Below are 15262 nucleotides of genomic sequence, written 5' to 3'. Positions count from 1 at the left end.
GCATCTGTTCGATCACCCAAGACATTGACACTGGGTGACTCTGAGAACTCGATCATTATTGTTTTCCCTGATGTCATTGACGCGAAAACTTATCGTTGTGAGCATACAAGTTCAGCCTATAAAGTCAGCATGATCCCCCGATGCATCAAGTCACGATCCATCACTCCTCATCATCATTTCACTTAATTACCACCAACAATACAAAAACTACTCTTAACAACCAACATGAAGTTCTCCATCCTCGCTACTACTCTTTTTGCCCAGAGCATCGCCGCCATGCCTTGGTACGCCGTCAAGGGAACAAAGGCCGATGGTGAGGAGATCACGTATGTCATCTCGAAGTTCTATCCAATGTCCACGTTCATAGTCTCATCTCATGAGAAGTCTTCAGTCACTGACATCGAATCAACTTAGTGTTCGAATTCAAGTCTCCGGAGCCCCCAACTACGGATCGACCTCCAAGCCCTTCAAGGGGGTCAACACCTACCCGGTTTGCCTCAAGGTTTGCTGGCCCGAGGAGCCCAAGTGCCCTGAGGGATGGGTAAGTGAAACCCAATCGATACATCTGATTCATATTGCTAACAAGTGGCTTAGGAGGCATCAAAGATGGTAGGCAAAACCTTGAGAAAGACAAAACGAACAATTGCTAACGAAAGTAGGGGGATGATGACTACGCGTGTTGGACTTGCTGCCGCAAAGAACGTGACGAAGACCTTTAGATCATCTTTGTCATCGCTGAGTATACTCAATATTGATGGAAACAGGAAGCTCGCTCGATGTCAAGATCTGGCTAGGATAGACAAACGTCCGTTCACTACTCAAATAAAAATAAAACCATGTACTTGTACCAGGAGTTTTGACTTAGACTGAGTGAGACTTGAATCAATGGCATGCGTAGTGACTCAACCCCCAAAATGAAGCATGCCGCATGTGAGAGCAAGTTCAAACAATGATTGTGTAAGTAGATCGTGTCCATGTCTAGTGAGATTGGTTAGTATCACAGACATGACAGTTCAGGCATTCTTGGTAGAAGACTTGGATTTTTGAGCCATGGCTGGATACAGATATTTTTGCCTATCTCGACTTATGAGAGTCGTTCTATAGGAATGGATATATATCATGACAATCATACTAAGCCTCGGCTTTATTACCGATGAATTCCGTGATTACAACGTCAGATATTAAAGTCTCCACTTAAGCAACGGTTAGATCCGGCGCCATTGGATCACTTAATCTTATCAGATTTCCGTTCCCGCTTTGTCATCATGCATTGCCATGTCACAAGGTCTGTAGACTATCAGGTCAGGTCACATTATCTGATCCTCTTTCAGGCATCCAACGCACCTGACAGGGATACTTGTGACGATGCGTGAATTATCTTAGCAAATCATATGACCCCTGTCGTCGTGTTTCATAAATTTCTTCATCTTTTTCATCTTTGACACATTCTGTCTTTCTTTGTTCAAGTAATATCAACAATACTCATATGAATGAGACATCATGGCGTCAACAGAAACAGCGCCTCTTTTAGGGGTACCTGGCCCAAGCACTATCACCGATATAGACCCCGATACGACTCCATCTCGACCAGCAAACCCAAAACGTCTATCCGCTGGCGTAGCGCGTATGGAAATCGTATCCCGTAACATTACAACAACACATCGCGTCTGGCTTTTTATCGGCATCTTCCTCGTCGGATATGCATACGGTCTCGAGAGTCAAACGCGACTCGCTTACCAATCTTATGCAACTTCCAGCTTCGATCTGCACTCTTACTTGTCAACCATCAATGTCTTGCGCAATGTCATCGCAGTCGCAGTTCAACCCAGCGCTGCAAAAATAGCAGATGTCTTTGGACGCTTTGAAGTTATCGCCATTTCGACCGTGCTGTACACACTGGGTATCGCGATCGAGTCAACCGCTCAGAGCGTGGAGGTGTTTTGTACGGGCAGTATAATTTACCAGACGGGATATACATGCATTGTTCTCCTACTGGAAGTTCTTATCGCCGATTTTTCGTCTATGCGCGCAAGAGTATTCTTCAGCTATCTACCTGCAATTCCATTCTTGATCAACACATGGATCAGCGGGAACATCACCTCAGCCGTGCTGGGATCGACAAGCTGGAGATGGGGACTCGGCATGTGGGCTATCATTTATCCCATCGCTTCACTTCCCCTTCTATCATGCCTTTACTTCCTCGAAAGGCGAACCTGGGAATCTGAAGGAAAAGAAAGCGAGGAAATCGCAATTCTTTCTCTCAAGACCAAGAAGGGAAGGGCAGATCTTTTCCATCAACTTGATGTCATCGGTCTTGTTCTTCTCGTTACTGCATTCTCACTCATCCTTGCGCCTTTGACCGTTGCAGGAGGAACAGCTAGTCACTGGCGCAGCTGGTACATAATTCTTCCGCTGGTCCTAGGATTCTCCCTTATGGTCTGCTTCATCACTTGGGAGCAGCGAGGCGCGAAACATCCTCTTGTCCCATTCCATCTCCTCCGCGACCGAGGCGTCTGGTCTGCCTTGGCCGTACGAAGTTTACTCAACCTCGCCTGGTGCACACAGGGAAACTATTTATACACGATTCTGATTGTAGCATTTGACTTTTCCATCGAGAACGCCACCCGCATCTTATCCTTCTTCTCATTCTTTGGAGTCATCACTGGAGTAGTCGCTGGTCTCGTTATCTTCAAGATCCGTCGACTTAAGTTTATCATTGTTGGCGGAACACTGCTTTTCATGGTCGCTTTTGGAGTTTTGATCATGTATCCCGGCGGTGCATCTGTGTCGTCAAAGGACGGAATAATCGCAGCGCAGATCCTACTCGGTGTCGCTGGTGGTTTCTTCGCTTATCCGACCCAAGCATCCATCCAGGCTTCGGCATCGCGCGAACATGTCGCTATCCTGACAGGCCTTTACTTATCATTTTACAACATTGGAAGTGCATTCGGCACTTGCCTGTCGGGAGCTATCTGGACGCAGACTCTCTACAAGTCTCTAAAGCGCAACCTTGCTTTTCAACCTGACGAAGGACTCGCAAAGGCAATCTACAACAACCCCTTCTCCATCATTCCCGATTATCCAGTAGGAACCGAGATTCGAGATGCCATTATCAACAGCTACAGTTCTGTTCAGCGACTACTTTGCATAGCAGGAATTTGTGTCTGTATTCCCATGATTATTTTTGCTTTGGCGTTGAGGAATCCACGATTGTCTGAGCAACAAGTTCAGACAGAGGATGAGAACAACCATTAACCTTGATTTAGACCTCGTTTTCAATAAGACTAGAACTTAGACTAAATACTTATATTGGTATTCGATGCGTACAGAATGTCGACGACATGATTTGGTACTATCTCCTGCAGCGTTTCAATAGCCATTTACGGACGCGTGTCGTTCTTGATAGACTGGAAGCGCAAATTCAAGACGCGAAGTTCATTATCCGCCTTTTCCAGCGCTGGGAGCAATCTTTCGTGGATGGTACAAGTATTATCATTATGCTCGTAGCAGTCCCTTGTAATGGTTCGAAAGAATACAGGTTCCCACATAGACTTGGCATAGTTTATAGCATGTTCAATACTGAGTCTATGAAGCAACAGCTGACCGGGTGATCTCCTTATTGCTTGTTTCTATGCAGCTGCTGAGTTCTTTGGTTCTACTGCGGGAGAGATTAAGTTTGTTATTTTTGTAGTTATTTATGATTTTCAAAGTCTAATACTGACTTCATCGTTAGGTAAAGTTTAATGAAGCAATCTTATTCTCAAGTATAAGGCCCTCGTGCGGCAAATACACAAAGGAGACCCCAATCAAATCACGTCCATTACTTGGTTTCGTTGTGTTTTTAAACCCGCGGCATATTTACCAGGGCCATTTCATCCACCATGAAGCATTTCGCCAGAGGTGAGCGTGCATAGAACAAAGTAAGCACTAGGCAGCACGTGATGGTATTTCGCTAATGCCTAACTATACCTTTTTCAATATCTGTTCCATTTTCGAGTTTCAGCCTCTTTTCTTGCAGCAAAAACATTCACTGTCTAAGTAGCGATGGCATCTATTGCCACCCAACCACACCTCCAAGAAACGTCACAGACCCAGTCCTTGCCATTGTTTGATTTCCCCCCAGAACTGCGTCGTCTTATCTGGAAACACACTCTTCCAGGACCTCGAATTCACAAAGCAGTCTACAGACGCTGTTGTGGGAGAAGTACTGCTGCCAAGACTCACATCATATCGCCAAAACCACCCAAAGCACTCAGCATCTGTAAAGAATCTAGGAATGTAGCGTTGGAGACGTTCAAAAACTTCGCATTTTGTCAGTGTGCTGGGGTTGGAGATCTTGGATACTTTAATCCACAGACGGACATATTGCACATCGACATCAAGAGTCCCTGCGAAGAATGGTTTGCTCCTTGGAGTAGTTTTTCTCGTATATCTGTCGCTGTGGAAAACGATGAATATGATAACGAAATCTTATCATACATCCTTTCGCTTCGACCTATTATCTCACACGTCTATCTCGCTGTCCTAGAAATAGATTCAAAGATGGCGGATATAGTCAAACGGAAAAGGTCGCTAAGAAGACAACTCGAATACCCCGAGGTACTGGTCAGAGCGACAAAATGTGTTCCGATCAAGGAGCTGGAGGTCGTGGATGGAGAGGAATCGCAGTATGAGGAGCTACTGGCCATGGCCTCGTCTCTGAAGGCTTCAAAGAAACACAAAAATGTTTCTATTGACGTGGTTTCGGTCAAAGTTTGCTGTTGTTGTCCATAGTGTCTTGGCCGAGCAAAAGAAAAGGGATGTTGGTAACCAAATTTGTCTGTTATAAGTAGATACTTTGAGATAGAGAATAGTTTGAGAGATTTGCCGTGTATAACTATGTACATGAATCCGATATTAACCCGCGGTCTCTGATAGTCTTGGCCAATTTCCTCGACAGTCTAGCCAATGTCATAGATGTGTCCGATCCGTGTTCCTACATACTGTATAGAGATTTTTATATCCACTACAAGAATATTTCGACTCCATCTATCTTATACCTAAGGGAACTCAAGCCTTGCACTTTCCAGTCTCAAAGGTAGTCCTAAAGCAATGATTAGCTGGAGTTCACATAAAATATCAAGATAGGAATAACTTACTCCATGGACCAGCCCTCTGTATTTGTCTGAGCTCCCTCAGGACAACCATTAATACCGAGGTCGAGGAACTTCTCGCACTTGGAGCTAGTAAGGCCGACTCTTCTTCCATGCTTGGTGGATATCTCAAACACAAACTTTCCCCCTCCCGAAGGTGCGTTAATGCATCCAGTCCTGGTCTCATAGATGTCGTAAAAGCCAGTAGTGGTCTTAGTATAGCACCAATCATGCGCTGCAGTGAGCGCGGCAGCCTTGTTCTTGCCCCAGGGCAGGACATCTCGGCTGCCAAAGCAAGCAACTGAAACTGGGTATACGTATCCAATAGTACGAACACAAACGTTGGCGTCGGCCCAGAGAGTAGAACAATCGTCACCAACAGTGGGGTTCCACTCCTTGAATTGCTCAAAGGTGATTCCGTACTGGGTCGCGACCTGGAGACAGCCTGTATCTTTCTTGACTAAGTGAAAGAGGTCGCAGTTGTCGACCATTCCGGGCTGAATGGGAAGGGGTGTGGTGATACCATTGTCACCTGTCGTTGCTTCAATAGCAGTAGCCTTGACTAATGTCTTGCTGGGAGCAGCGAGAGCAAGGCCAGCATTGGCAAGAAATAGTGACGTAATAGTAGAAAATTTCATTGTGATGGGTATTGGTTTTGACTGAATTGGATGAGGAAAAGGGTCCTTGTTGTCGTGGATGACTAATTGAGTTGATGAGGAGAATGCATTTTTCTTGAGACTTCAGACACTATATATATATTTTGATGCCCCCTTCGCAACCATCGTGCACTCCTAGCCTTGTAAGGCAGAATAGGCCACCACGACTGTGCCCTACTCGGGCTTTCCTCGTTTGTAAAATTCTTCCGATCGAATAGTCAGGTCACGTAGTGATTCGTTCGAGGGTGTTTAGTTTAACAGTCCCGGTGATTGCCTATTTGAGCGATTGGGACGTTACCGTGAAGCCGAACCATTCTGAAGTTATCCAGATGCGTTGTTGCACCTTTCCAAAATCTTACTAGCTACCATGCGGAGGATCCTCTGTTAGCGTCTAAGCCACCCGCTGTAGGGCTACTCAGCAGGGGTATTGAAAATCGTGTGGTCCCTTCGTCAAGCGATACAAAGTGACGATGATGAGCGATCTTGGTCTCTCAAGTCTTCAATATATCAATATACATTTGGTAACTATATCCTACTACAGCGCACTAATTCATTGTAGATTTTAAATAGCATTGTAAGATTTTCACTTCCTGTCCTCCCCGATAGCTGAGTTTAATGGTCCACGGACAACAAACCTGAGTGGAAAATACTACCTTAGCATGCGGCACAGTCCACTTAGAACATAGTTGCCTGTCGACAAAGTGCCGCTACTTTCCCTATATCTCAGCCTATACGAGGCTTTTCGGACCTGGTGGAATCATGCTCGAAAGCACCGTTGTGGTTGGTGTATCAAAACCTGCTATACTCCTGCATGAGTCGTCTTACCCAACGTCGGTGTGAGTCTTTTACCGTACTCTGAAAGGATTCAAGCTCCGTAAGTAACGTTACTAGAGGAACAACAATGCCCTTAGCTTATGTTGTTATATGCGTAGTGAGACTGCCGTTCAGCTCTGGATTATCGTGGCTAATTTTCACAATTTCAACATGATACAAATTTTATCTTCAGGGTGACTCAAAAATGCGTGTAGTTGTAGTTGACATCCAATTAATTTGATATTAGTAGTCCAGGTATATGTGTTCAAATTGCCCATAATACAGGCGATGACATGAGAAAAGATCAACTAGATTACATTTCCTTCATCGTAGTCTCGGTCAGCACGTGTCGTTGTAGCTGCCTCGTCCAGGTGCAACTCAGAGGCACGAATATCGATCTTCTTGATGACTGCGCCCAGCACAATCTTGAGCAGCTCATCGTCCGACATGGAAGTTCCATGGCCACTCCAAGTCACTGTGTCGACAATGTCTCGTGTTCCGGCCTCCTTGTGCAGTTCATCGTCAAGATGTTGGAGGGTCTTTTGTCGCACCAGATCCGGACCGCCCAGACGGAACAACTGGACTCCAGCTTGATGAATGGGGGCCTTGGCCTCGTCCAGAGTCCTGGCGGCTTGAATCAGAGGAGTCTTGATATCGTCGTCGAACGAACCGGCTGTAAGGACGATGATGTTGAGAGCAGCCTTCTCCTCTCCGCCTGTGAACTTGTCGCAGTACCACTTAAGCAAGCCGCCGAGTCTGGCACCCATGTTGCACTTTCCAGCTGGCTTGACCTTGTCGAAGATGGCGCCGACTTGCTTTCCCTTGCTGGTCAAGAGCATGCTGCCAGCAAAGCCACCAATGTGTGTGTAGCCGGACTTTCGGATGGACTGAACTCCAGGCAATTTAGCTAGGACGCCTCCAGGTCGGTGGTTGACAAAGTACAGATCAACTCCATCGGGATCGTGTTTGGCGCAGATGGGTGCAATTCGCTCGATCAAGTTCTTGATCTCGGGCCAGTAAGGCTGCATGTTCTCAGAATCGTCGACCAGAAACATTGTGTCGAAACATCGTAGCTGCAGAAGCGTCTTCTCATACTCATCACCTTCCACGGCGGGTTGAGACTCGGGAGATGACATTTTGGGTTGTGAGGTTGTATTGATGTCGTCTTGAGATTGTTTGATGTGAATTTGGAATGAAACAACAGAGAGGAATATGTTTGGTTTCAAGTTACCCAATTCTTGGGCGATCGTCATAAGGACTATAAATTAGTATTAAGGCGGTGAAGACACATATGACGTTTTAAGTGGGACAAGGCAGAGTCATGCAGGGTCCAGTGGAGGCCTCATCTTTTGACCCCTACCTTTTCAACAAATGACAATAGCTGAGATTGATTCAAAATTGTATTTACGATATAAAAATGAGTGTTGATAATGATACACACAGAACCAGACCTCGAACGACGCTCCTGAAGTCTCTCTGATTCTCTGCTATCATGTGATACTATTGGGAGTGAGAGCAGGTGAAAATGGCAGAAATAGTCCGGTACAACCGAAATTAATCGAGAGTGGCTTATGGAGTCAACAAAATTGGGGAGAAATAAAGGGAACAACTCATACGTGCCACGGGATGCTCAGTATACACCAATGGCTTCGCCCACGACACTGCGGAAGATACCTTCCGGGTCAAACTTTTCCCTGACTGCTTTGAATCGAGAGATATGCTACGTGGAACCTATTAGCTTCTTCCTCCGGTAGAGTGACAAATATCTTACATCAGGGTCCAAATTCTTGGCGGAACGTTCGAATACCTCTCGTGTATTCTTGGTCCAGTGGGGGCGACAGGGAAATTCGTCAATCAACGTTTCTGCGAGTTTGTGATCTGTGTCCTTTGTTAGCCTCAGATAGCAAGTCAAGACATCTGGTCAACATACAAAATGGTTCATTGTATCGGAGCCCATCACCAATACTCGGTTTGTAAGATGGGAAGTCCAACATGATAACACCCTTTTCCCAGTCGGCACCATCAGATGTGCCGTAGGTCACCTGGCCAAGCAGGTCAAAATACGGCCTTCCAAACTTGATGTTGATTCCACTCCTATACGTAGACGCCATAAACTTGAGTTTCTTGGCCTCATTGTCGAAGAGCTGGCGCACCCTCTTAAGCATTGCATTGGCTTGGGTAACAGGAAATGCGAGTTCCAAGGTGTAGCCGTGAATGCCATATTCCCATACCGGTCGCTGATCGGGATACAGACCACCTATGAGCACATCATAGTTCCATCCATAAACAGGCCATTTCTTGATGGGCTCGTTGGTTGTCTTTTCTCTAAAGTTAGGATTCTCCCACTGTCCAAACAGAATCTCTTCAGCAAGAAGATTTGACAGCGAAACTCCTTTCCCGGTGTTCCACAGAGCTGATATAGCATCGGCTTCAATTTTGGTAATCGAGAATGTGTTTTGGAAGCCCTCTTGGTCGCTTTGGTTGGCTGGAATGACGTCGTAGTATCGCCAGTGGAATTTCTTCTTGTGAGGCCACCACTGCTACTGTTTAGATCACATTTGGTATTCAAGCTCATGGAAGCAAGCACTTACCCAAAGATTTGCCGTAGCATACGGGGCTATCATACCATAGACGTCGCCGTTTAGCACATCACCCTCGTCCAAGCTATACGAGATTAGAATTCGAACGTCACATGACAAAGATGGAGGGCACTTGCGTTTTCTGGTCGGCGTAGACTTTGAAGTCGGGATAGATCTTAATTTTCATTCTGACGATGACACCCAAAAGGCCCAAAGAAGTCGAAGCAGCGAGCCACTCGTCGCTGTCGTCACGCTCCAAGTGTCGAAGCTTACCAGTGCCGTCAATGATATCCATTGACAAAACGCCGGCTGCGACCATGGAATCCTCACGGATAGATGATCGATGGGCACCCATGGCGACACAGCCAGCCAAAGTGATGTTCCAGTTGACAAGCGTGTATCCTGCAGAAGCCCCACGGTCGTGTAGGTATTCGGCCAACTGTAAGAATGTTACACCAGCTTCAATCATGACGGTTCCGGCCTCCATATCAAGATCGTATATGTTGTTAACCTTCTCTGTACGAACTATGACAGTATTGGGATCATCGGAGCACATCGTATCATACCACATGTGGGCTTTTCCTGAAGCTCGAACCCTCTGGCCTGCTTTGACGGCATTTTGGACGATGCTTTGAATGTCCTTGACGCTTGAAGCATCGTGAACTGCGGCAACATCTTGACAAGCTGGGAATCCAGGGCCATCAAAGGTATTATATGGGACAGCTGTGGCACCAAGGGCCAAGGCCAATACGCCCAAAGATCGAACGGAAGCCATGTCGTCCTGTCCGTAACAAAAGACTAGAGATATTAAGATGTGGGATGGGCTGGCCAAGATGTACCGGAGGCCATTCTCTGGTTATTTAAGGAATATGGCATGTCTGCAGTCATTGATGCCTCACGCTGTGACTACAAACTTCCATGTGAATGTAGGTCTTCAATGCCGAGCAAAAGGTATGTTTCCGTGTAAGGTTGCATTCTCAAAACTTGTATTTAGTAAATAGACTGTGATCGACATGATCAGGCGATAGAATTCGACTCAGGTACTCTTCTCTTGGGGTTGGTCACCTTAGACGGAATGTTACTCCAAGCGGGGTTATCACCAAGACTAAGAATAGCCGCGAGAATCCTTGGCAAGTCAGCCCAAAGGAGAGTTTTGATCACCCCTTCAGTTCCGGAATAAGCAGGTGTTCTTCCAAGGAATCAATAAAACCTCATTGTTATATGTCGCTTCATCACTTTACCCCGCCCTTCGATCTGGAACGACACTTCAAATTGATGGAGGGTAATCTGGACACCCCACAGACTCTATGTCATCAAGCTCAAACAACTGATGATGCGTAAAGGAATTGACGGAAGAGACAAGGAGAACGGCAGTAGATTGATAATTAAAGCGTACGCTGCATTGCCTCCTGCATTCTGTGGCTGCCACTGATTTGCTTCATTTTGCAGCTATTGACGACCCATGCACACTAATCGAATTTCTTTCAGTAACTTCATGGTCTGGACCGGCCGTTATTTTATATACAAGATCACTTCACTAGGTCTTGGATTCAGCCGCCAAATTAATATCCACTGATATGAAGCTATCTAGTATTAATTGTCGATGGCTGCGCCATTTGAACACTATCGATCGCTAACCTGATAACTATTGGGTTAATTAAGATGAAGGGGTTTACTAACAGTTCGACACCTGGGATACAAAATGATAAATAAATAACCAACAGTGGTAGAAATACCTTGTGTTTCTTTCATTCTCTACCCAGATTCAACTTCAGTCGCTCATTACACTGGTTGTCAATATGATCAAAACCAACCTTGTCCTTTTTGCTGTTGCAGGCATGGCTGTGGCTGGGCCTTGCAAACCTGGAAGCTCGACAGCACAAACCACGGGAGTTAGCGCCTCTTACTCATCATCTGTCCCTTCAATTGCAACACTTACATTTTCTACAACTGGAGCATCGACCACCGACACGACTAATGAGGAGGAGACTGAAATGATCTATTCTACTCAGGTCGGCTCCGAGACAACTACCGATACCACCTTCTTCTCCACCGAGACTGCCACATTCGAGTCGACAGGCAATTCCGTGACTGATTTCTTTTCCGATACGACTTTGGCTACTATCGTGACATTACTCGGCGCGAGCGAAACCACGTTAGAGGTTGCTGCAACAACCACAGCCGCTACTGATGAGCCATACGAATGTGTCGGTTCAATCAGAATCCAGGAAGACCACTATATAGGTATACGCGGAGGGTATCAGGGCAAGCTGGTTTTCAGCGAATGTGCCCAACTGTGTGAGGATAGCTCATCCTGTTATGCCTTTGCTCACAATTCGGCTGATTCATGTTGGACTGCTGCAACGGCCAGCGATATTGCAAGTGAGTCGGAAGCTTTGGGCTGGCAGAGTGGTATAAAAGGAACATGTCATCGGGCCAAATAAGCGTGGGATTCAACAGTCAAGCCACGAAGAAATCCGCATCTCAACCTACGTATCGCATACTCAACATGACGGCTTACTGATACATATGTACTACCACCCCCTCAGATACACTACTCATTATCAATCTGAATTCCTGGCGGTAGAGTGTGGGACATCTCGATTGTGACCCCTGAAGTAGCTTCGGTTAACGACAATAGAGTATCAGCCACCATGCCGTGATAAGCCGCATAGAAAATTTCAGAGTAGAGTTATCTCTTACTCATCCAAGCTATTGCTATCTTGCCGATCCTTTGACAGCCATGTACCACTAGTGTTCTGGGTACTAACCGGCTTTCTCAAGATCTTCTTATCTGTTGACATCTCGTGTGCTTCTGGTTCGTTTGCAGACATTTCTGCTTTGTCCTTCTTATGGCTAGTGCCATTAGGTACCATAAGTGTAGACCCTTCCAGTTCGAACCTCGGGCGTGTAATGCAACCAGAGTGTAGCTGTGGCTTGTTTTCCTTCGGTTCTTCTTCATTGGCTGCAGGACCTATGGCGGCTCTGCGTGCTTGCCTTCGTTAGAACCAACGGAGGCCAAGAAAGCTTAGTAATATTAACAGCACGACCGAGGGAACAACAGGTCCGACTATTTTGGCGATATCTGGCCCCGACTCAGAGTCTGACTCAGATACTAATTAGTTGAGTTATTGAAATGGATTGTGCAGCTTACCATCTAACTTCGGAGCAAGGGATGGAGAAGGAGTCCCCGAAGTTAGTGCGCTGTTAACTTGATTCCATTTTAGCTGAGTACTCCTAGTGATATCGATTAAGCTTATCTTCCAGAGTTTCTGTGATAGACTGGGGGCCGAGAGTGTAGACCACGGGCCTGCCAAGGTAATCCATAGTGCTAACCACATTACAAGCTTCGCAAGCTGTTGGTGTAACTGTAGGTAATTCCCTAAGGCCATCGCAGTATTCAAGGAATTGGGCGAATTGCGGTGATACATAGTGTTGTTCTGTGTTTTTGGTGCTATTTTCATTCTCCTCTATGCATTGTATGCAATATCCATAGGAAGTATTGAACAAAGAATTTGAACCACATAGTTTTGGGCTCTTTCCAACAGATTGTGCAATTTTGTATGCATTATCTATGCGAAAAGACGATTCAGTGAAATGGCGGTTTCGAAGGCAGTTGTATGTCATACTCACTGCAGTCATCGTAACAAATAGCTGGAGTAACATCTTGTCGCACGAAGAGACGGTTTATATTGACTGGAATGGAAGATAGGGCGTTCAGCCCTCGTTCACCTGAACTCCGGATGGTACATAACGAAGACACCATAGTAAAAGCTAGACTATCGCATCAGATGTGAACTGAAACTGGCAGTAATTGAGTTGAAGAAGGGATAGAAATAAATGAAGGCACGAAGACTGGGGGCGCTCAGCCTACCCTTGCTTTTAGTTATTTCTTTATCATTTGCACTTTGGGGGAGGGTGTGATGATAGGCCAATACGACTAGTTGTGTCTCCTACTCTTTCTTGGCATTCAATGTTCCTGCAGTACTGCAGCGTTTAGTTGATAGCCATAATTAGATACGTGCATATACACAGTATACAATAAGGAATTACTTTCTCTTCCATCTTATGAGTATCATAGAGTTGTGGATTGTAGATGCGTGCCTAAAGCAAGGTGTCGAAAACGATATCTAATAATGAAAAGTAGATTGTCAAGATAAATTATCAATACATATGGTCATAACATTTTAGAATGATACGCGTCTCAATCTATGATTATATACTACAAATGATACAGCTGAAACTAAAATCATTCATGTCAATAAAAGTTCAATATCTTATGGCTGAGGTATGCTTCTTCTCACTTAAGCGCCATATGACAGTTCCGGGTTCGCCATTGACCTCTACAAGCTTTGATGGGTTCAGACCAGTGACAAATGGGAGGTTATGTGGCTAAAGTCTCTATTCTTCCGACCGTCCATCTGGTATCCTCAAGCTGGAACCCGTTGGTCTAACACGGAAACATTATTTAGTCGCAAAGTTTGGGGTCCGTGTCAGGAGGTTTATGGTAGGTATGGCCCAGAGAGCAAGATTGAATTTGTGGCTAGAGATGTTTATGTCAAGAATTGATTATGGAGTTGAAGTTTAACATAAAATGCATGTCCAACCTTTCCCATTGACAGCTGCGGTACTAAATGGCTTCCACCATTTATTACGTAGATGTTCATGTTGCTCGGATCCATTTCTCCACAAGGACTTGGATCTTATCGCTATTCTTCTCCATGAATAGCATGTGCCCATTGCCATGAATGCCTTCCTCTTCAAGCTCAACATGCTTGGTCTTTGAGCAGCCAGCCTGTTTGAGATACTTGGCTGTGCAATAGTCATAAGGCATATGGTACGAAGCCTCACCAGTTATGACAAGGATAGGCTTCTTTTCCAAGTTAATAAGACGACGTGGAGCAGGCTCTTCAGCTTGGAGAATACACTCGACGAAGTCTTTCCCTCGCATTGGCTGCACCTCTTTAATGAGTTCGGTCGAAGGATCAGTAACCGCTGGACTATAGGTAAGACTGATATCACTCAATCCCCACGCTCGAGCGGTTTTGTTACCAAATACTGCATCTCTAAATGGCGGACCTGATGGCTCGAGGAGTACTAAACCCTTGGCAAGCTCAGGACGAGCATCCGCAATGAGAATCGGCATCATGCCGCCCTGACTATGACCCAAAAGGACAACAGGCTTGCCGATTCTGTCAAGAAGAGCAGCTCCAGCAGTTTGAACAGTTTCCTGTTGGTAGGTGGCATTGTTAATAAACTGCACATTCGAGCTATAGAAGGCATCGAAAACCGAATCTCCGCGAAGTCCGGTGCCTGGCCATTGTGTATGCTTCTTTGCCTGTGGCCACAAGTTAAAGTCTTGTGCGGCTGTAAAGCGCTGCTCGATGATTTCAGCTGAGTATGTCGAGGGCTTTGGGGCACCATAGGCAGGAGACCACGCTGATCTGCCTCGGAAGGTCTGATCAACGATATAGACTTCGTAGCCTTGACTTATGAACTGGGATGCCCACCCGCGTCCGCCATCAGGCTTGTTCAAGAAGTTCTGCTAGTTGTCAGCTGAGGCTATTTAAAAAGATGGTATTCTTACTGTGCCCGTTTGAGCTTGGCCGTGGATGAGAACAATAGGTGTTTCCTTCTTTGCACCTCCAGCTGGTGATAGCCGTTCGACATACATCTGATCACGGAATATCTCCCCATCCGCACCATCGCTAACATACCCTCCTCCCACGTAAAAATATGACCGAATAGAAGGGACTTCATTCTGACTGTTCTCGCTTGCCGTCACAACACTGTTTGTGAAGGTGGCGGCAGTGACGACTAAAGCAGACGTCCAGCGCATGATTAGTGAGAAATACCAGTTTTGTGGACGACGGTTCCGGGGACAGACAGAGAAATGATGTGCGATGAAGACACTAAACAAGGTGATTGTTATCTGCTGTCAAGTACGGGTGATGACGATGTCTTAAATCGCTCAAGGCTAGCAAAGTTTGTGACCAGGATCATCAGTTCGTGGCACCATTTGCGGTGTCGTACTTGACGAGCTAGAACATGAACCCTGGTTCAATGTTGCGTGTCAATGTTA

General features: G+C 45.8%; 7 protein-coding genes across 7 annotated transcripts; 4 read left to right on the top strand and 3 right to left on the bottom strand.

Annotated features, from left to right (window-relative positions):
- Window positions 1-149: 149 nt before the first annotated feature.
- Window positions 150-1089, top strand: EDB82DRAFT_486423 (uncharacterized protein). Its single transcript, XM_065608276.1, has 2 exons — window positions 150-326; window positions 415-1089. Exons 1-2 carry the CDS (start codon window positions 226-228, stop codon window positions 611-613), a joined length of 300 nt encoding a protein of 99 aa, XP_065465554.1. The 5' UTR covers window positions 150-225; the 3' UTR covers window positions 614-1089.
- A 260-nt stretch (window positions 1090-1349) lies between these two features.
- On the top strand, window positions 1350-3713 carry EDB82DRAFT_486422 (major facilitator superfamily domain-containing protein). Its single transcript, XM_025730759.2, has one exon. It carries the CDS (start codon window positions 1501-1503, stop codon window positions 3253-3255), a length of 1755 nt encoding a protein of 584 aa, XP_025589852.1. The 5' UTR covers window positions 1350-1500; the 3' UTR covers window positions 3256-3713.
- A 195-nt stretch (window positions 3714-3908) lies between these two features.
- EDB82DRAFT_486421 (uncharacterized protein) lies at window positions 3909-4872 on the top strand. The gene has a single exon (XM_065608275.1). It carries the CDS (start codon window positions 4045-4047, stop codon window positions 4771-4773), a length of 729 nt encoding a protein of 242 aa, XP_065465553.1. The 5' UTR covers window positions 3909-4044; the 3' UTR covers window positions 4774-4872.
- EDB82DRAFT_571276 (uncharacterized protein) lies at window positions 4873-5841 on the bottom strand. Its single transcript, XM_025730760.2, has 2 exons — window positions 5139-5841; window positions 4873-5083 (listed from the first exon to the last, which is right to left on the bottom strand). Exons 1-2 carry the CDS (start codon window positions 5768-5770, stop codon window positions 5050-5052), a joined length of 666 nt encoding a protein of 221 aa, XP_025589853.1. The 5' UTR covers window positions 5771-5841; the 3' UTR covers window positions 4873-5049.
- Window positions 5842-6909: 1068 nt separating this feature from the next.
- Window positions 6910-10241, bottom strand: EDB82DRAFT_571275 (uncharacterized protein; the record flags this gene model as incomplete). The annotated part of the gene is made up of 6 exons (XM_065609913.1): window positions 9318-10241; window positions 9193-9265; window positions 8532-9138; window positions 8373-8479; window positions 8053-8101; window positions 6910-7859 (listed from the first exon to the last, which is right to left on the bottom strand). The coding sequence occupies exons 1-6, from the start codon at window positions 9953-9955 to the stop codon at window positions 6910-6912; spliced, it is 2424 nt and encodes an 807-aa protein (XP_065465552.1). The 5' UTR covers window positions 9956-10241.
- A 355-nt stretch (window positions 10242-10596) lies between these two features.
- On the top strand, window positions 10597-11679 carry EDB82DRAFT_45123 (uncharacterized protein). Its single transcript, XM_025730763.2, has one exon. The coding sequence runs from the start codon at window positions 10980-10982 to the stop codon at window positions 11622-11624; it is 645 nt and encodes a 214-aa protein (XP_025589856.2). The 5' UTR covers window positions 10597-10979; the 3' UTR covers window positions 11625-11679.
- Window positions 11680-13722: 2043 nt separating this feature from the next.
- Window positions 13723-15190, bottom strand: EDB82DRAFT_571273 (Alpha/beta hydrolase family-domain-containing protein). The gene is made up of 2 exons (XM_025730767.2): window positions 14768-15190; window positions 13723-14722 (listed from the first exon to the last, which is right to left on the bottom strand). Exons 1-2 carry the CDS (start codon window positions 15017-15019, stop codon window positions 13844-13846), a joined length of 1131 nt encoding a protein of 376 aa, XP_025589859.1. The 5' UTR covers window positions 15020-15190; the 3' UTR covers window positions 13723-13843.
- Window positions 15191-15262: the final 72 nt, after the last annotated feature.

The sequence above is a fragment of the Fusarium venenatum genome, assembly GCF_020744135.1.
Source record: "Fusarium venenatum strain MPI-CAGE-CH-0201 chromosome Unknown EDB82scaffold_1, whole genome shotgun sequence".
Lineage (NCBI taxonomy): Eukaryota > Fungi > Ascomycota > Sordariomycetes > Hypocreales > Nectriaceae > Fusarium > Fusarium venenatum.
This window is presented reverse-complemented; position numbering and strand designations above follow the sequence as displayed.

Excerpts from the sequence above, each read along its gene's own strand:
- EDB82DRAFT_571273 (XM_025730767.2), bottom strand. The coding sequence starts at position 15,019 with ATGCGCTGGACGTCTGCTTTAGTCGTCACTGCCGCCACCTTCACAAAC. Across the intron at positions 14,723-14,767 it reads GCCAAGCTCAAACGGGCACA|AACTTCTTGAACAAGCCTGA; the intron begins GTAAGAATACCA and ends GACAACTAGCAG.
- EDB82DRAFT_45123 (XM_025730763.2), top strand. The coding sequence starts at position 10,980 with ATGATCAAAACCAACCTTGTCCTTTTTGCTGTTGCAGGCATGGCTGTG.
- EDB82DRAFT_571276 (XM_025730760.2), bottom strand. The coding sequence starts at position 5,770 with ATGAAATTTTCTACTATTACGTCACTATTTCTTGCCAATGCTGGCCTT. Across the intron at positions 5,084-5,138 it reads ACAGAGGGCTGGTCCATGGA|GACTACCTTTGAGACTGGAA; the intron begins GTAAGTTATTCC and ends TCATTGCTTTAG.
- EDB82DRAFT_486423 (XM_065608276.1), top strand. The coding sequence starts at position 226 with ATGAAGTTCTCCATCCTCGCTACTACTCTTTTTGCCCAGAGCATCGCC. Across the intron at positions 327-414 it reads GCCGATGGTGAGGAGATCAC|TGTTCGAATTCAAGTCTCCG; the intron begins GTATGTCATCTC and ends GAATCAACTTAG.
- EDB82DRAFT_486421 (XM_065608275.1), top strand. The coding sequence starts at position 4,045 with ATGGCATCTATTGCCACCCAACCACACCTCCAAGAAACGTCACAGACC.
- EDB82DRAFT_486422 (XM_025730759.2), top strand. The coding sequence starts at position 1,501 with ATGGCGTCAACAGAAACAGCGCCTCTTTTAGGGGTACCTGGCCCAAGC.